Source organism: Plasmodium gallinaceum (genome assembly GCF_900005855.1).
Source record: "Plasmodium gallinaceum strain 8A genome assembly, contig: PGAL8A_v1_94, whole genome shotgun sequence".
Taxonomy (NCBI): Eukaryota; Apicomplexa; class Aconoidasida; order Haemosporida; family Plasmodiidae; genus Plasmodium; species Plasmodium gallinaceum.
In genome coordinates this window covers 62,707-84,440 of record NW_021628259.1, presented here as the reverse complement: position 1 = coordinate 84,440, position 21,734 = coordinate 62,707, and the positions used below count along the sequence as shown (strand labels likewise).

The window sequence follows — 21,734 nt, the reverse complement described above, 5'->3', positions numbered from 1 at the left end:
GNAATAAATTGGATGAACGTTTATGCGAATCTAATAAAAAAATGAAAGACAATAAAACAGAATCCGAATCTAATAAAGAGCTGAGAGAGAATAAAACAGAATCCGAATCTAATAAAGAGATGATAGACAATAAAGCAGAATCAGAATCTAAGAAGGAGCAGGGAAAAAAAAAAAAAAAAAATAAGAAATTTGATTTAATGAAACATTTAATTTTTCATAAGATTGATAAAATTTACGATGATAAAAAATAATGGTTTAACAGAGAATATAGGATTATTAATGTACAAGATTTACTTAAAAAAAAGAAAAGTTAATATTTTGTCTAAATTTTTTTTATAGATATATATTTTATTTTTTATAAAAAACAAAATTAAATGAGAAAAATTTTTTAGAAAGAAAAAGTTTCATGTGAATATTTTTTAATTTTTAAGAATAAAATTTTCGTTAAGTGTTATTAATATAATTAAAATTTTTTTTTTATTTTTATGTTTTTTTATTATTTTTAAAAGCAGTGAACTTAAATTATTGAAAATTACTTATAAAAAGCAATAAATAATTTGTACTTAAAAATTAATAATTAATGAGAATATATGTTTTTAATAAAAATACATAATTTTTATCAAAGTAAATTCACAATGAACCGCATTATTGCAGTTAACTTGTTTATAACATTAAAATTATATTTAAAATCTATTTAATTACTAGAGAAGACTCCATATTCTCTTTAATAATTTGTTTTTCATTACTCTAGCAAATTCGTTGAATGATAATTTAATAACTTAAAAATGTAAATTATGGAAAGTAAATAAATCAGGTAGTAAATGTAGGGGATAAAATAGAAGAAAAAACGTTGGATACAGAATTAGGTCCAGCTTACCTACATGACAAAAAAAGGACACAAAAAAGAAAAAAAAAAAGTCTTTATTGAGAATTATTAGCGTAAAACATTTGTTAATAAAAGGAATTATTAGCCTTTTTCAGAAAAAAATTAATAGCTGTATGAAAAATAAATAGACATGAAAATACTATATAAATTAAAAAAAAAAGATGAATACTAGGAAAAAAATATTCAAGTTATTAATAAATAGAAAAAAAATTGATAAAAAGTTTTTTCGTGAAAATTTTTTATCTTTGAATTTTAAAGAGAAAATTTTATATTAACAATAATAAAATTTTCGTGTTTGTAGTATTGTATAACTTATTTTGTGTTTTGTTATTTATATTTGTTAATTCGCTGGAAGTGAATTTGAATTGTTAAACATTAATCGTAACCTTATAAGTAAAATATATGTAATTTAAAACTATAATTAATAAAGATTTAAATTTTTAATAAAAATAGGGATTTTTATTAAAATAATTAAATGCCTCATAAAAGCAATAAATGTTCAATGAAGGAAACCATACACATTTCAATGGTTTATTATATTAAAAGCAAATTTAAATTCATTTAAATGGTAGGAGAAACTCTACATGCTCGTTGTTAATCCTTTTATTCAATACTCTAGCAAAGTAATGAATAGGAAATTAATAAACCATTAATTACATTTATTTTACTTATATTGTGATTTATATTTAACAATTCAAATTTATTGCTTTCAAATTAACAAGCATAAATAATTGATAAAATTAAAATTAAATTACGTGAGTACTACAAAGCTCAAAAATTTTATTATAGTTAATATAAAATTTTCTTATATAAATTTAAGCAAAAATACACCACAATAAGCTTTTTTAGTCAATAACTTTTTCTTCTATTTTTCGACCATTAAATTCCTTTTAAAAAAAGTAAAAATTTATTTTTTTGTTCATTTAAATTACAAAAATAAAAAAAACATTAACTAATTTTTTTCTTTTCTTTTTACTTAACAATTGCACGTTAGTTAATAAAATGTATTATTTACTTTTTGAAAATAAACGATAATAGTTGTATGGAAAATATATTGTTATACATACAAATTCTAGATGCAAAAAAAAAAAACGTAATAAAATATAAAAAAATAATTGTTAATTACTTTGTTTTCTTTTTCTTATTTTTAAATACAAAAAAAAAAATACATTTACTTCTTTTTTGAAATGATTAATTTTTAAGTTGAAATATTAATTTATTTATTTCTTATTCAATAACTTTGCTAGAATATTGAACAAACATATTAATAAAGAGAAGATAGAATTTTCTCTACTAATTTAATGAATTTATGTTACGTTTTAATGCTATAAATCAGTAAACTGCTTTATATATATAGTCTTCTTAAATAAAAATTTATTGTTTTCAAGAGACAACTATTTATTTTAATAAAAGTACTAAATTTTTATTAAAAATTTGAAACATCATTGATTATCGATATTAACTATATATATTTTATTTATATTGTTAAGTGTAATGTTTAAGAATTCAAATCCATTTTTCCGAAATTAACAAATATAAATAAGTAACAGAATACAAAATAAACTACGCAATATTACTAACGCGAAAATTTTATTATCATTGTTATAAAATTTTCTTACATGAATTTAAAACATAATATACTTTAAGAAAATTTTTAGTCAACAGCTCTTCTTTTCAATTTTTCAATTATTAAATCATTTGGAAAAAAAAAATATATTTTTTATGTATTTTAAATTTAGTAAAAAGAAAATAAAAAAAAATTAATAATTAATTTTTTTTTTTTTTTTATTTATCTCTTGCATGACTATTTATTTTCCATACAGAAACTATTTTTTATTCTCAAAAAATCCACTAATACGTTTTATCATCTAAATTTAGAAGAAAGAATTGTTGTCATGAAACTTCTTGAAGTATATTTTGTTTAAATTTATATAAAAAAATTTTAGTGTTTTACATTATTTATATAATTTATTTTTTTAATTATTTGTGTTTATTAATTTGAGAGAAATGAATTTGAATTGCTAAACGTTAATTATAACATTATAGATAAAATACACGTAATTTAAAACTATAATAAATAAAGATTTAAATTTTTAATGAAAATAGGGATTTTTATTAAAATAATTAAATGCCTCTTAAAAACAATAAAAGCTCAATGAACGAAAGCATATACATTTCAATGGTTTATAGTATTAAAAACAAATTTAAATTCATTTAATTGGTAGAGGAAACTCTACATGCTCGTTCTTAATCCTTTTGTTTAATACCTGGTTAATAAAAGGCTTTATTAGCCTTTTTTGGAATATAAAGGACTAGCTATATGAAGAATACGCAGTTGATCATGCACACAAAAATAAAAAAAAAAAAAAAAAATATGATCAATTTTTTTGCTTCTCTTTTGATAAATTAAAAGATGTAAAAAAAAATATAATTTTTTTTTTTTAAGAAAAAAAACGTCTAGAAGTATTGGTTAAAAAAATAAAATGGAAAAAGATTTGTAACCAATAAGAATGAGATATTAAACACACTATAGATATTTATATACAAAAGTATTTAATTTACATAGTATTTATATTTTTAATTTGTAAGAGAAAATTTTATACATATAATAATAAAATTTTCACGTAATTAATATTCATATAATTAATATGCATTTTTACTAATTGTTTATATTTGTTAATTAAGCAGCAATATATTTAAATTGCTGGACATAAATCATAAGAAAGAAATAAGTAATATACAATTAATTAATGATTAATATTCAATAAGGATTTAAATTTTTAATAAAAACAAGGATTTTTATTAAAGTAAATAAATGCCTATTGAAATTAAAGAATGCTGAATGAAGTAGATCAATTAATTAAGGATCTCTCGTTCAAAGAATTTAAAAATATATATAAATTCATCAAAATCGTAGATTGATTTATTAACTGGGTGTTTGGTGACTTTTCTAGAATATTGAACAAACAAATTAATAAAGAGCATGTACAGTTGCCTCTGCGGTTTTGATACATTTATATATATTTTTAAATGCTTTGAAGAAGTGATCCTTAATTATGTAATCTACTTCATTAAGCATTCTTTAATTTCAATAGGCATTTATTTACTTTAATAAAAATCCTTGTTTTTATTAAAAATTTAAATCCTTATTGAACATTGATATTTAACTAAATGTAAATTACTTGTTTATTTGTTATGAGTTACACTGAGCAATTAATATATATTGGTGTTAAATTAACAATCATAAGCAATTATTGACAATACAAAAAAAATATATAAATATTAATTACATGAAAATTTTATTGGTAGTGATATAAAATTTTCTCTTACAAAAATTCATTAAAATCATATTTCATTCCAAAAAAAAAAAAATATTTTTTTTTTTTTATTTTTTTTTTATTTATTTGTGATAAATCTTTTTCGAATTGACTTTTTTTTTTTTTATCAATTTTTTTTCCTGAAGATTTTAGTACTTTTTCTTTTTAAAAAAAAAAGTACAAACAAAAAGAAATTGATCATTTTTTTTTTTTTTTTTTGGATGCACTTGACCGATTTCTTATTCTTCATTTAACTAGTCCTTTTATTTTCCAAAAAGTTTAATAAAGCCTTTTATTAATTACATGGCGATCTATTTACTATATAGTTATCTTTTTTCTCCAAAAGGTCAAATTTTCTTATTAATCAAGAAAAAATTATATTTTATTATATATTTTTTTTAACTTTTTCAAAAAATAAAATACAAATTAATTTTTAATAATTTTTTTTACCTAGCGCTTTTATAGGTAACATATATTTTACATACAGCTAATAATTTTTTATTTTTGAAAAGGATAGTAATGTCTTTTGTTAATCAATAAGAAACTTATTTAGGCTTCTTAATATTTTATATGTTAATCTATAATTTTCATTCAAAGAATAATGTCATTAATACACACAATTACATTGTTTTTCTAAATTAAGTTAAAGAAAATACTTTTTATTCTTTAAATATGCGTAGCAAAAGTTTTTATTTCAAATGATTGTACATTAAATACAAATGTTCTACGTTGAAATACTAGAAATCTAGTGTATTGATTAATATTTTCAATTAATGCTTTGTTTTTAAATCCACTTTTAAGTTCTATTTTCGAAATTTATTTAATATTATAAAATCTTAGGAATAATTCTTTTTATGAGATAAATGTACGAATCAACTATTAGATATTTATATGAATAACTATAATCTATTGTCATTTTTAATTTTACTTTTTTTTCACGAAATAATATTATAGATGAAATTCTATTTGCAGTATTGATCTATGAATAGTATTATCAACTTCTTTATAATAATATTAAAATAAATAAAATAAACAAAAATATCTTATATTGTTCATATTAGAATTCTGGAAAATGCGTATGTATAAATGCATACGCTATAAAAAAATAAAACTTGCTAAAAAACTATGAAAACTATAGAAGCATATATATATATTTTATTATATTTTTCTTTGTTGCGATATTGACATAAAAAAAAAAAATTATTTATTTTTTTTTTTGGAAATATTTGTAGAGTATTTTTTTTAAAAGATTAAAAATGTAAAGTAAAAAGGTTATATACATGTTATATTGCGTAAATTAATAACATTAGTAATTAATAACGCCTGCAATATTTTATATTAATTAATAAAAGTAAATGATTTGTATTGTAATTTAATTAATATATAATAAGTAAAATTTTTTCACATGCTCTTAATTTATTTGTTCAAGACTACTAAAGCCATTGAACAAACAATTAATAAAATAAGTAATAAATAGAAAAATTATTAAAGAGAATGTAGAATTTTCTATACTAATCTAATGAATTTAAATATAACTTTAATACTATAAACAAATAAACTGTAAATTATGTGTTTTATTGATAATTTACATTTTTTATTAAAAATCCTGTGTTTTTATTAAGGACATAAATTTTCATTAATCATTAATTATTATTTTTAAAACATTCATTTATAACTTTTAATGAATAATTTTGAGTTATTAAAGTTCACTTTTCTTAAAAAAAGCAAAAAAAAATTTTAAATATATTAATATCAATAACAACGAAAATTTTACTCTCAAAAATAAAAAATTTTATCATAAAAATGTTTCTTCCTAAAAATTTGTTCACATTTAAAAGTTTTTTTTTCTTATTTAAAGAATATAAAATATATTTCTATAAAAAATTTAAAACAAAATATTAATTTTTTTTTTAACTATTACTTATGTATGGCTAATTAAGTGCTTTCTTCTCATGTTATAATTTTTATTTCCATATAGGTTAACAAGTCTATTTTTAATTAATTATCGAGCTTTTAATTTTTTATCTCTTATTTTTATTTATTTTTTTCCAGTTCTTTAAATCAACATAAAAATTTATTACAATATGAATGAAGATTTAATAAAATTCTATTAATTAATTTTTTCATTTTACATTTGTAAAATGATATTATTAAATAAGTAATTCTTCCAAATGACGCTCATATGAAATATTTTTCCTATAAAAAACTAATGATTGAAGATAACATTCTTTACTCATATAATTAGTTCTTTTAGAAAACAATTCATATATTGATAGAAATAAAGCACTATACAACATAATATATATATTCTTGAAATTAACCAGATTTTCATCCTTGTTATCTTTTTCACCAGATGGATAATATTCTTTACGTTCTTTTATATGTATCTGTTTTTTTTCAAGTACATCAGTCTCTGCTAACAATCTTTGATATTTCAACCTGTTATTTATTTTAAATGTATCTTTATTAATAAAAGAACTACTGGAATTATGCTATAAGATAAAATAAAAATTATTTAAAATTTTTTTTCTATTGTTAATGTAACAAAATAAATAAAATATTAGATATTATTAGAAACAAAATATATCTATATATATTTTTTTTATACGAACTTTGTCTTACATTGTAAAAGCAATGAAAAATCCAAGTTAAAATAAGAAATGTAAAAATCTTTAAACATAAAGTAAATGTTTTCATTTTAATACTTTTATAGTATAATAATAATTTTAGAGTTATTAAACCAGATATAAAACTGTTTTCATCTTCAATAATTCTTTGTTAGAGAACTGTAATATTACTTTATATGATACTATAATATTTTTAAATTATTTATGTTTTTAAGGTGAAAAATTATTTGTTTATACAAAATATAATTCCAAATTTTTCATAATTTTACATAATATTATATTGACTTTGTGTAAGATTATTACTTCTAGTTTTTCGAAAAATAAAATAAATAAGAAAGTATATTTATAAGTTAAAAAAAGGTTAAAATATGTAAAATTATTTTAAAGATATTTCATTAAAATTATATTTATCCTTAAAATAGATAAAAAAAAATTATATATTGTTATTTAAAAACAAGTAAATATTATAAATGTTTTATACATAATGTTAATGAATTTTTTTTTTTTTTTAACTATTAGTTTTTTTCTGTGAACTAATTTAAACTTTTATTTATCTTATATATGGTATTATTAATTTATAGATACAAATTTAGATATATTAGAGATATTGTATCTTCATCAATAAAAAAAAAACACTATAAATTGAAAATTTTTCTGTGCATGCATTTTTTATTAAGTGTACTATATTTGTGATCATTTTTAATTTAACACGAAACTAATTTTTAACTGAAAATATTTTTACCTTAAATGTAACTATTTTTATTATTCTATTATACGTTTTTTATCTTAATGTTTTATTTTTATGTTTGTTAATAATAAATGTTTATACAATATACATATGTATATGTATTTATTTTATGTTATCATAATTATTTTTTAAAATAATTTTCTTTTTCATTTATTTGAAGCAAATTAAAAAAAAAATTCTGAAATGCACAAATTCAATAAAAAAAGTGAAAACATATCTATTTTAAAATAATTATAATAATACATCATGTAAAAAGTACTTTAAATAAATTGGTAAAAGTTTAAAAGAAAAAAACTATTTTTTTAATCATTTTTATACAGTATAAAGCTTGTTTCGAAAATTTTTTGTTTTTATTTTGAAAAATTACCTTCATAATTATTCTAAAAATTATAAAGAATATTCTTTATTATATAAAACATATTATGAAAATGTATTTTTATAAATTTTCTTTTATTATACTAATAATCACAAGCATAAATATTGAATTTAGCAATAATTTTATCTATTATATTAACTATAAAAATGTTATCTTTAATTAAATACCATGGATTTTTTCTTTTAAAATACAAGGGTATACATTTTTATTAGGATATAAAATGTGTCAATATATTAATGTAAAACCGAATAATAACATAATCTATTGAATTTACATTATTATAATTTTCTAATTAAACATTTAAAAAAATCATTTGTCTTTTTTCTAATCTTTATATGCTTAATTGATGGATTCTGATTATTATAAGAATGCATTTATTTTATTTTCGTTTTATATATTTATATTTAAATTATTTTATTTTTCTTTATGTTTCTCATAAAATTTTGATAACATAAATACTGGCTTATAAGTAGGATTATCAACAATTTTAAATGATATTAAAATAAATAAAATAAGAAAAAAAAATTTTCATTTTGTATATTAAAATGAAGGTTAAATATGTATATTTTAACACTTAAACAAAGTACCTATATTAAAAAAAAAAACATTTTCTCTAAAAGCAAATAAATTAAGAAAAAAATGTTCGTATATTTTTTTATTTTTTTTTTATGAAAAATTAAGAGTGTAATACAAAATGTGATATACATGAGATATAATATAATTAAGCAAAAATAGTAATTAACTCATGAATTTAATATTTGATATAATTAATAAAAGAGAATAATTTGACAAAAATTAAAAAAAGATTTTTCTATGTGCTCTTTTTTTAATTTGTTTGTTCAATACTGATTTATTAACTGGATGTTAGGTGACTTTGCTAGAGTACTGAACAAACAAATTAATAAGGATAACGTAGAGTTGGCTCTACGGTTTTGATGTATTTATATATATTTTTAACGCTTTGAACGAGTGATCCTTAATTATGCGATCTATTTCATTCAGCATTCTTTAATTTCAATAGGCATATATTTACTTTAATATCAATCTTTATTTTTATTAAAAATTTATATCCTTATTGAATATAGATTATTAATTAAATGTAAATTACTTGTTTATTTGTTATAAATTATGTTCAGCAATTTAAATATATTGCTGTTGAATTAACAAGCATAAACAATTAGTAAAAATTCAAATTAATTATATGAATATTAATTACGTGAAAATTTTAATTTCATATGTATAAAATATCTCTCACAAATTAAAATATAAATATTATGCAAATTAAACTGTTTTATGTAAATATTTTTATCTATTTAAGATTTCATTTTTATTGGTACTAAATCTTACTCTCGATTTTTATTTTATTAATTTTCTCTTCTCTCATTAAAACATTTAAAAAAAATAAATATATTTTTTTTTTACGTATCTCTGTTTTTTTTTTAAGAAAAATATCAAAAAAAATTCAATGATATTTTTTTTTTTCCGCGTGTGCACAATCAACTACTCATTCTTCATATAGCTAGTCCATTTTATTACCAAAAAGGTTAATGAAGCCTTTTATTAACCAATTGTCCTATTAAAAGATAATTCACTTTCTGCTGAATCTGTTACACTTTCATCGGATTTCTTTTCGATGTCAATATCTTTCTCCTTAAATATCTTATTTATTCTATTCCTCTTTCTATCCTTCTCTTCATCATTTCCTTTAGGTTTTTTCTCTTTATACCTTTCTTTTTCCTTTTCTTTTTGTCTTTGCAGGTGTTCCAATTGTTTATTAAGGTATTTTTGCATTTGACGGATTTTCTGTGGATTAGTTTCATTTTTGATCATTTTAAAATTTAAACTATATCTTTTATCTTTTATTATACCTTTGATTTCATTTTCTTTATCTCGTATCATTTTATTTCTACATTCTAATGCCTAATGTTCTATCATATTACAATTACTACATCTTTTTTTTCTATGTATGCATTCCTTTTTAATATGACCTTTTTCGCCGCAACAGTAACATTTATTAAATGTTCTGTCCTTCTTTTCTGAATATCCATACTTATCTCTATTTACTGCCATTACATTCAAGTTATTATGATTATTTTCTTTTTTGCACATGTCTTCTAATGCTAACATTGTTGATATTACATCCATAAATTCTTTATTCTTAGATAATTTAATAGGTGCTTTTACTAAACAATTAAATGGGATTCGCAATCTAAAAAATCTCCTTACATCGTCAATATTATATCCGTTTGTTTCATCAAAACATAAACAACCATCAACATATTCCTTACAGTCTTCAATAAATGAATTCATAGCTTCCATTACACTGTTTTCCTATCTACTAATAATAGTTTTCTCATATGTTTAATACGCTTATCACCATTTTTAAATAACTTCTTCAAGAATTTTATCTTTAGCTGTAACATTACAGTTATTTCTTCATAGCAATACAATTCTGTTATCCATCATGAATAAGATTCTGGTAATAAAGATTCCGTTATCATGTATGTGCCAAATTTGTTTAATTCTCTCATTTTAACTCTGTTTTCAAGCTCGTCAAACCATTTGGAAGGTTTTTCAAACGAAACCTCATCCAATTTTTATTATCCATTTGATATGTTTATTTTAGTGCTCTCAAAATCTCCATTTGTTCTGAACATATGATTTATTAACTGGGTGTTAGGTGACTTTGCTAGAGTACTGGTAAATAAAAGGCTTTATTAACCTTTTTGGAAAATAAAAAGACTAGTTTTATGAAGAATACCTAGTTGGTCATTCACAAACAAAAAAAAAAAAAAAAAAAATATATTTATTTTTTTTTAATGATTTAAATGAGAATAAAAAGATTGGTTAAATAAAAATCGAGAGTAAGATTTAGTACCAATAAAAATGAGATCTTAAACAGATAAAAATGTTTACATAAAAGAGTTTAATTTGCATAATATTTATATTTTAATTTGTGAGAGACATATTATACATATGAAATTAAAATTTTCACGTAATTAACATTTATATAATTAATTTGCATTTTTACTAATTGTTTATGTGTGTTAATTCAACAGAAATATATTTATATTGCTGAACATAATTCATAACAAAGAGATAAATAAATTACAATTAAATGATAATCACTATTCAATAAGGATTTAAATTTTTAATAAAAATAAGGATTTTAATTAAAGTAAATAAATGACTATTGAAATCAAAGAAAGCTTAACGAAGTAGAGCACATGTTTAAGAATCACTCGTTCAAAACATATAAAAGTATATATAAATACATCAAAACCGTACAGCCAACTTGACGTGATCCTTATTAATTTGTTTGTTCAGTACTCTAGAAAAGTCACCGAACACCCAGTTAATCAATACCATAGATCCTTTAATATAATAATCAAATGTTTCATAAGTTGTAACTATTGAAAATAATTTTTTTTTATATTGTACTCTATTTCTGCTGAATGTCAGTGAGTTTTCTTGACGTATAGTGAACATATTTTGCTTTACCCATATTGTTTATATTGGTTAATACATTGCTCTATAAACAATACTATTGATATTTTTTGTATAATATTTAGACAAATAAACAGAATAAAAACATTTTATTTTGTGCATGTTAATTCGCAAGGACAATATGATATCATAAATATCTTCTCAAAAATAGTTATTCAAAAAGCATGTAAAGAAAAAATATATGTATATACATACTTGCACATAAAGTGAGCGAACTTAAAAAAAAAAAAAAAAATAATAATATTTTTTCTGTGTTGGTTTTTACAATTAAAAAGAAATGTATATTATTATTATATTTTTTTTATTACTAAACAAAAATGTAATCCTAAAAAAAAGAATTAATTTTTTTTTTTTTTTTTTGGAGGATAATGTGCAGACTACTATAGAATGTATATTTTTATTTTAAGCTAAAATGTAATATTAAGGAAAATACATTTTAGATTGTTGCATTAATTAAAGAAAAAATAATTAACTAATAAGTTATATTTAATGTTTATTAATAAAAATAAAAATTTTATATTAAAATTAAGTAGAGTTTACACACATATTCCTTATTAATTTATTTGTTTGACACGAGAAATGTAGTTTAACAACCATTAATAAATCAGAGCTATAAATAATTTCTTTTCTTTAGGAATATTATCCTATTTATAATAATTATAATAATTTTAACATTTCATGTACTGTTATTTGGATAATTTAAGTTTCTATATCTCCAATACATACACTATTCAAATTATTTTAATATCATGTAATATCTATGTTAAATGTAAGACACTTTAATATTTTACATATTTTTACTTGTAAGAACAACTTCTACATATAATATTAAAAAAATATAAATCATAAAAAATGCACTTTTGTTAAATTTATGATTATTTCTTAGAGAAAAATTAGTGTTAATATATTAAAAATTATAGTATTTATACATACAACTTTTTATTAATAATACGTCAAGGATTTTAATAAATTAAATTAAAAAAAACTAAAAATTCTTATTAATATTCTCATTAATATTTACAAATATGTCTTATAAAATTTAATTTTTTAAGAAAAAAGATATATTAGGAAGGGACAATTGTTGAATTCATTTATACTTTATAAATGAGTTACCTAGATTTTTGATAATTAAAATGAAAAATAAAAAATTGTGCTATAAATATATAAAACTAAAAATAAAAAAGAAAATAAACACATCGTAATTATAATCAAGGCTTATCAAATAAATATATAAAGGCAAAAAAAAAAAAAAAATAAATAATATTCTTTTATATTTAATTAGAAGATTGTAATAATATATATGCAAAAAGTTACTTTATAATTCTGTTTAATCTTTATTTAATGATATTTTTTATATCACAATAAAAAATATATTCTTTTGAATTTTATAAAAAAAAACCTATTATATTTAACTAAAGATATATTTTTATATTCAGTAAATAACATTTATATTAATTTTGAAACTTATAAATGTTACTAGAAAAAAAGTAAATTGATAAAAATGTATTTTTAGAATAAGTTAAATTTGTCAAAAAATAAAACTTTTTTTAAAAAATATTTTTTACTGTAAATATATGATTAAAAAAATAGTATTTTTTTTTTTTTTTTTTTTTAATTGTAATTAATTTATTTGACTTCAAAATGTGCTTTTTATAAGATTTGTTATTATAATTTCTTTAATGTAAATACCTACTTAACTTTTTCTTTTGAATTTAAGTGCGTAATAAATTTTTTTTATTTTTTTTAAAATAGTTGAAAAAGTAATTTTTATTAAAAAATAGTTATAACAAAAAATAAATATATACCTATATTGTATAAACATTCATCAATAATAAAAATAAAAAGAAAGAAATAAGATGATGAAAAGTATATTAGAAAAATCAAATAAGTCATATTAAAAAAAAAATATATCCAAACAATAATTAGTTTTATATTAAGTGAAAAATTGTGACAAATGTAGTATACTGCATGAAAAATACATGCGTATAAAAATTTTTAATTTATAGAGTTTTTTTTTCTTTTTTTGATGGAGATATATGCATATAATATACGAAAATTTATATTCATAAATCCTAATATATCATATATAAAATAATTTAATGTTCGACATAAATAACAGAGATTGGAAATTTAGAAAAAAAAAAATAAAAAAGATCCTTTAACATTAAATGTATATCTTTTATAATTTTTATGTGAATTAAATTAAAAATATTTAATTTCTTTACATAATTTAAAGATAAATAAAATTTTAATAAAATATTTTTAAAATAATTTTATCCTATTTATTACATTTTTTATTTATTTGTAAATTAACATTCTTATTTTATTTTTTAAATAATTATGAATATTATTCCTACCTAAAGTAAACATAACATCATATGTAATAATAAAAAATAGGAAATTACATTTAATATATGAAAATAATTTTCTATTTTAAAAATTTAGGAAATTAATATAAGTTATAATAATATCTAAATTTATATTGCAAATCCATAATTAAGTATTATTCAAAATTGAAACAATTTTACACCTAAATTAACAACTTCCACTTCAATATAATTCAATAAATATATTAATATGAAAACTTTAACTTTATATTTAAAAATTACTACATTCTTTCTTTTAATTTGGATGTATCAATGTTTTTATAACGTAAGTTAGAATTTTTACAAAAAATATACATATAGATATATTTTATTTCTAATTCTTTTTAACATTTCATTTGATTTACTATTCTAATAAAAGAAACATTCTTTTAAAAAATTTTTATTTAATCCATAGTGTGATTGCAATAAATGTTTGATTGATAAAAATATATTGCAAGCAAAAAATAAGTTAAAATATGAAAGAGTATTAACAGAGGGTGACATACCAGGAAAAAAGCAAACTAACACTGAAGGATGTCTAGAGGAATGTCCATTAGATGATAAAAAAAACAAGTGTAAAAATCCGGATCAATGCGAGAATCCGTGCGATCGATGGCAGAGAGTTAATACTCCATTATTGTGGGAGCGATTTTATGGTGAAACAAGTGGAATTGACCCTAAATTGAAAAAAAAAAAATGGAATGTTGAATGGAATGAAATTTCAGCTAACAATGTTAATCATCTATCTTCAATAATTTATCGACGAGATATTCCAGATGAAGAAAAAGGAAAATTAATTCTTAGTGTTATGAAAGAACAGTTAAAATTAAAGAAATTATTAGACGAATATGAGAAAGAGATGAGAGATAATAAAACAGAATCCGAATCTAAGAATGAGATGAGAGACAATAAAACAGAATCAGAATCTAAGAAAGAGATGAGAGACAATAAAAAAGAATCTGAATCTATGAATGAGATGAGAGAAAGTAAAGCAGAATCCGAATCTAAAAAAAAGCAGGGAAAAAATAAAAAAAAAAATAAGAAATTAAATATTTGGAAATTTCTTTTTAATAGGTTTGATAACCTTTACGAGAATAAAAATTAATGGTTTAGCTGAGAATATAGAATTATTCATGCACAAGATCTTGTTAAAAAAAAGATAAATTAATATTTTGTCTAAATTTTTATTATAGAGATATATTTTATTTTTCAAAAAAAAAAATTAAAAGAGAAAAATTTTTTAGAAAAAAAAAATTTCATTAGAATATTTTTTAATTTCCAAGAATAAAATTTTCGTTATGTGAAATTAATATAATTAAATATTTTTTTTATTATTTAAGTATTTTTATTATTTTTAAAAGCAGTGAACTTAAATTACTGAAAATTACTTATAAAAGCAATAAATATTTTGTATTTAAAAATTAATAATTAATGAGAATATATGTTTTTAATAAAAATACATAATTTTTATAAAAGTAAAATCACAATGAACTGCATTATTGCCGTTCACTTGTCTATATCATTAAAATTATATTTAAAATCCAATTAATTACTAGAGAAAACTCCATATTTTCTTTAATAATTTGTTTTTCATTACTCTAGCAAATTCGTTGAATGATAATTTAATAACTTAAAAATGTAAATTATGGAAAGTAAATAAATCAGATAGTAAATGTAGACGATAAAATAGAAGAAAAAAAGTTGGATGCAAAATTATTACGAGCTTATCTACATGACAAAAAAAAGGACACAAAAAAGAAAAAAAAAGTCTTTATTGAGAATTATTAGAGTTAAAGATTTGTTAATAAAAGGAATTATTAGCCTTCTTGAGAAATAAATTAATATCTGTATGGAAAATAAATAGACATGAAATTACTAGATAAATGAAAGAAAATAGAAATGAATAGTGTGAAAAAAATATTCAAGTTATTTAAAAATAGAAGAAAAATTGATAAAATTTTTTTCGTCGCAAATTTTTATCTTTTAATTTTAAAGAGAAAATTTTATATTAACAATAATAAAATTTTCGTGTTTGTAGTATTGTATAACTTATTTTGTGTTTTGTTATTTATATTTGATAATTCGCGAGAAGTGAATTTGAATTGTTAAACATTAATCATAACATTACAAGTAAAATATATGTGATTTAAAACTATAATTAATAAATATTTAAATTTTTAATAAAAATTAGGGAATTTTATTAAAATAATTAAATGCCTCTTAAAAACAATAAATGCTCAATGAAGGAGACCATATGCATTTCAATGGTTTGTAGTATTAAAAACATATTTAAATTCATTTAAATGGTAGGAGAAACACTACCTACTCGTTGTTAATCCTTCTTTTCAATATCCAGCAATGTAATGAATAGGAAATTAAAGATATGTCTGCTAGAATTTTTGACAGTTCATTTAAAAAAGCTTTTTTTTTTTTTTTTTCTCCCTGAGAACAAAATATTTGAAGATGGTATCTGAAAGTATTCAAAAGAAAATATACTGAATTTAAACAGAAAATTCATGAGTTATATCCATAGAAGATAATTACAGTAATAACAAAAAGTATTGAAAATTGCAACAAGAAATTCAGATATTAATAATGGAGATCTTAATGGAAACACTGAATAATTGAATCGTAGAATAATGGAATGGTTTGGGTTGGAAAGAACCTTGAAGATCATTCTGTTCCAGTACGTCTGCCATGGACAGAGTTGCCACCCCTCAGATTAGGCTGCCTCAACATCCACTAAGTAAAGGATTTCTTCCTAACAACTAATCTAAATTTATTTTATTTTAGTTATTATTTTAGTTTAAATTCATTTGTCCTAGTCTTATCACTATCAGACTGCATAAAAAGTTACTCCCCTTCCTCTTTATGAACTCCTTTTAGGCACCTGAAGACCACAGTGAAATCTTCTCTGAGTCTTCTCTAAGCTGAACAAGGCCAGCTGGCTAAAAAAAAAAAAAAAAAAAAAAAAAAAGAAAAATTAATATATAATTTAAATATTTAATTAACTTTTATTAAAATATCCTTTATACATATTGATAAAATTTTTTAATATTTACTTTTAAAACTTTTTTTTTTTTGTTAAGATATAAATAAAATTTTTTGAATTTTTTTTGTTATAATTTTTGTTTTCTTAATTTATATAATTATTTCATTAAGAATAATAAATATTAAGATATAATAAAATTATAAAAAAAAAAATAAAAAGAAAAAAAAATATAAAATCAATTTGTTTTTTTTTTTTTAAAAATATTTCATATAAGTATTTTAAAATGTCTATTTAAATTGGAACACAAAATAAATAAATTATTTTTTCTTGTTTTTCGTTTTTTTTTTTTTTTTGTCTATTTTTTATAGTTGTTCAAAAATTCTAATAATAGTTTGTTTTTAATTTAAAAAAAAAAAAAAAAAAAAAAATTCCTATTGTCAAAAATACTTCATAAATATAGTATCAATATATATATATATATATATATATATATATATTGTATAATAAAAAGTATTATTAGACTTTTTGAGAATAAAAAATAGTTTCTGTATGGAAAATAAATAGTTATGCAAGCGATAGTAAAAAAANATAGAAATGAATAGTGTGAAAAAAATATTCAAGTTATTTAAAAATAGAAGAAAAATTGATAAAATTTTTTTCGTCGCAAATTTTTATCTTTTAATTTTAAAGAGAAAATTTTATATTAACAATAATAAAATTTTCGTGTTTGTAGTATTGTATAACTTATTTTGTGTTTTGTTATTTATATTTGATAATTCGCGAGAAGTGAATTTGAATTGTTAAACATTAATCATAACATTACAAGTAAAATATATGTGATTTAAAACTATAATTAATAAATATTTAAATTTTTAATAAAAATTAGGGAATTTTATTAAAATAATTAAATGCCTCTTAAAAACAATAAATGCTCAATGAAGGAGACCATATGCATTTCAATGGTTTGTAGTATTAAAAACATATTTAAATTCATTTAAATGGTAGGAGAAACACTACCTACTCGTTGTTAATCCTTCTTTTCAATATCCAGCAATGTAATGAATAGGAAATTAATAAACCATTAATTACATTTATTTTATTTATATTATGATTTATATTTAACAATTTAAATTTATTGCTCTCAAATTAACTAGCATAAATAATTGATAAAATTCAAATTAAATTACATGAGTACTACAAAACACAAAGATTTTATTACAGTTAATATAAAATTCTCTTATTCAAATTTAAATAAAAGTACACTACAATAAGCTTTTTTAGTCAATAACTTTTTCATCTATTTTTCGACCACTAAATTCCTATTAAAAAAAATAAAAATTCATTTTTTTGTGTATTTAAATTACAAAAATAAAAAAACATTAACTAATTTTTTTCTTTCTTTTTTACTTAACGATTGCATGTTGGTTAATAAAATGTATTATTATCCTTTTTAAAATAAACGATAATAGTTGTATGGAAAATATATAGTTATACATGCAAATTCTAGATGTAAAAATAAAAAAAATAATAAAAAATAAAAAAATGATTGTTAATTACTTTGTTTTCTTTTTCTAATATTTAAATATAAAAAAAAAATATATTTACTTTTTTTTTGAAAAGATTAATTTTTAAGTTGAAATATTAATTTATATATTTCTTATTCAATAACTTTGCTAGAATATTGTTTTATTAACTGGGTGTTCGATAACTCTGCTAGAGTACTGAACAAACAAATTAATAAAGAGCATGTCTAGTTTCCTCTACGGTTTTTATGTATTTATATATATTTTTAAATGCTTTGAACGAGTGATTCTTAATTATAATAATCAACTTCATTCAGCATTCTTTAATTTCAATAGGTATTTATTTAGTTCAATAAAAAGCCTTATTTTTATTAAAAATTTAAATCCTTATTTAACACTGATTATTAATTGTAAATTACATGTTTCATTGTTATGAGTTTCATTAAGCAATTAATATATATTGCTCTTAAATTAACAAACATAGACATTTCTTGACAATACAAAGAAAATTATATAAATATTTATTATATGAAAATTTTATTGTTATATGTATAAAATTTTCTTTTGCAAAATTCATCACAAAATATATTTCATTCTCTAAAAAGAAAATTCTTTTTTCTTTTTTTTTTTATATATTTTTTTTTTTGCTGACGGTCTTTGTACTTTTTTTTTAAAAATAAAAAAAGTACAAACAATGAAAAATTGATCATCAATTTTTTTTTCTCGTATGCACAACCAACTACGTATTCTTCATATAGGTAGTCCTTTTTATTACTAAAAAGGTTAACGAAGCCTTTTATTAATCAGTACTATAGCAAAGTCACCGAACAACCAGTTAATAAAAAAAATAAACAATACAATTGAACTTTTCGTATAATATTTAGACGAACAAATAGAATAAAAACACTTTATTTTGTGCATGCTAATTCGCAAGGACAATTTGCTATTATAAATGTTTGCTCCAAAATAGTTATTAAAAAATTACCTAAGCAAAAAATATATGTATATACATACTTGCACATAAAGTGAGCGCACTTAAGAAAAAATAAATAAATAATAATATTTTTTTTGTGTGGGTATTAACAATTAAAAAAAAAAATATATTATGATGTTATTTTATTTATTACAATAAAAAAATGTAATCTTAACAAAAAAAATTAGTTTTTCATTACTTATTTTGTAGGATAATGTTCAGACTACTATAGAATGTATATTTTTATTTTAAGCTAAATGTAATATTAAGGAAATTACATTTTAGAGTGTAGCTTATATTAAAAAAAAAATAATTAACTAATAAGTCATATTTAATGTTTATTAATAAATATAAAAATTTATATTAAAATTAAGTAGAGTATACACTACACTTTCCTTATTAATTTATTTGTTTGACACGAGAAAAGTAATTTAACAACCATTAATAAATTAGAGATATAAATAATTTCTTTTCCTTATAAATATTATCCTATTTATAATAAATATAATCATTCTAATACATCATGAACTGTAATTTGTATAATTTATGTTTCTATATCTCCATTACATACACTATTCAAATTATTTTAATATCATGTAATATCCATGTTAAATGTAAGACACTTTAATATTTTACATATTTTACTAGTAAGAACAACTTCTACATATAATATTAAAAAAATATAAATCATAAAAAATGCACTTTTATTAAATTTATGATTATTTTTAAGAGAAAAGTTAGTGTTAAAATATTAAAAATGATAGTATTTATACACACCACTTTTTATTAATAATACGTCAAAGATTCTAACAAATTAAATTTAAAAAATAAAAAAATTCTTATTAATATTCTCATTAATATTTACAAATATGTCTTATAAAATTAAACATATTAAGAAAAAAGTTATGTTAGGAAGGAACAATTGTTGAATTCATTTATACCATATAAATGAGTTAACTAAATTATTTGATAAGTAAAGTGAAAAATAAAAAATTATCCTATAAATATATAAAACTAAAAATAAAAAAGAAAATAAACACATCGTAATTATAATCAAGGCTTATCAAATAAATATATAAAGGCAAAAAAAAAAAAAAAAATAAATAATTTTCTTTTATATTTAATTAGAAGATTGTAATAATATATATACAAAAAGTTATTTTATAATTCTTTTTTATCTTTATTTATTGATATTTTTTATATCACGATATAAATACTTTCTTTTGAATTTTATAAGAAAGAATCTATTATATTTAACTAAAGATATATTTTTATATTCAGTAAATAATGTTTTTATTAAATTTACAACTGATAAGTATTACTCGTAAAAAAGTAAATTTATAAAAATGTATTTTTAGAATAAATTAAGTAAATTTGTCAAAAATAAAACACTTTTTAAAAAATATTCTTTACTGTAAATATATGATTAAAAAAATAGTATTTTTTTTTTTTTTTTTTAAATTGTAATTAATTTATTTGACTTTTAAATGTGCTTTTTATAAACATTTATTATTATAATTTCTTTAAAGTAAATATCTATTTTCACTTTTTCTTTTGAATTTAGGTACTTAATAAAATTTTTTCATTTTTTTTCTAATAGTTTCAAAAGTAATTTTTTTTAAAAAATAGTTTTAATTAAAAATAAATATATACATATATTTTATAAATATTTATCAATAATAAAAATAAAAAAAAAAGAATTAAAATGAAAAAAAGTATATTAGAAAAATAAAAAATTTATATTTAAAAGAAAAATATACAAAAAAAAATTAGTTTTATATAAGTGAAAAATTGTGACAAATGTAGTATACTGTATGAAAAATACATGCGCATAAAAATCTTTAATTTATAGAGTTTTTTTTCTTTTCTTGTTGTAGATATATCTCTATATGTACAAATATTTATATTTATAAATCATAATATACCGTATATAAAATAATTTGAAGTTCGACATAATTCACAGAAATTAGTAATTTAGAAAAAAAAAATTATAAAAACCCTTTAACATTAAATGTATATCATTTATAATTTTTATGCGTATTAAATTAAAAATATTTTATTTTTTTACATAATTTAAAGATAAATAAAATTATAATAAAATATTTTTAAAATAACTTTATCCTATTTATTATATATTTTATTTATTTGTAAATTAACATTCTTATTTAATTTTTTAAATAATTAAGAATATTATTCCTATCTAAAGTAATCATAATATCATATGTAATAATAAAAAATTAGAAATTACATTTCATATATAAAAATTACTTTCTATTTTTAAAATTTAGGAAATTAATATATGTTATAATAATATCTAAATTAATATTACAAATCCATAATTTAGTATTATTCAGAATTGAAACAATTTACACTTGAATTAATAACTTCCACTTCAATATTATTCAATAAATATATTAAT

The 21,734-nt window shown here is 18.5% G+C and overlaps 2 protein-coding genes across 2 annotated transcripts, besides 9 other annotated features; one reads left to right on the top strand and one right to left on the bottom strand.

Moving 5' to 3' along the window:
• Positions 1–1,134: 1,134 nt before the first annotated feature.
• Positions 1,135–1,535: a repeat region.
• A 561-nt stretch (positions 1,536–2,096) lies between these two features.
• Positions 2,097–2,515: a repeat region.
• A 1,289-nt stretch (positions 2,516–3,804) lies between these two features.
• Positions 3,805–4,507: a repeat region.
• A 252-nt stretch (positions 4,508–4,759) lies between these two features.
• Positions 4,760–5,184: a repeat region.
• Positions 5,185–6,353: 1,169 nt separating this feature from the next.
• PGAL8A_00326200 (fam-g protein) lies at positions 6,354–6,900 on the bottom strand (the record flags this gene model as incomplete). The annotated part of the gene is made up of 2 exons (XM_028672289.1): positions 6,354–6,695; positions 6,826–6,900. 2 exons carry the CDS (start codon positions 6,898–6,900, stop codon positions 6,354–6,356), a joined length of 417 nt encoding a protein of 138 aa, XP_028528856.1.
• Positions 6,901–8,786: 1,886 nt separating this feature from the next.
• Positions 8,787–9,333: a repeat region.
• A 188-nt stretch (positions 9,334–9,521) lies between these two features.
• Positions 9,522–10,522: a repeat region.
• Positions 10,523–10,784: 262 nt separating this feature from the next.
• Positions 10,785–11,318: a repeat region.
• A 2,720-nt stretch (positions 11,319–14,038) lies between these two features.
• On the top strand, positions 14,039–14,932 carry PGAL8A_00326100 (fam-g protein; the record flags this gene model as incomplete). The annotated part of the gene is made up of 2 exons (XM_028672287.1): positions 14,039–14,113; positions 14,243–14,932. The coding sequence occupies 2 exons, from the start codon at positions 14,039–14,041 to the stop codon at positions 14,930–14,932; spliced, it is 765 nt and encodes a 254-aa protein (XP_028528855.1).
• A 2,565-nt stretch (positions 14,933–17,497) lies between these two features.
• Positions 17,498–17,900: a repeat region.
• Positions 17,901–18,496: 596 nt separating this feature from the next.
• Positions 18,497–18,988: a repeat region.
• Between the last annotated feature and the right edge of the window lie 2,746 nt (positions 18,989–21,734).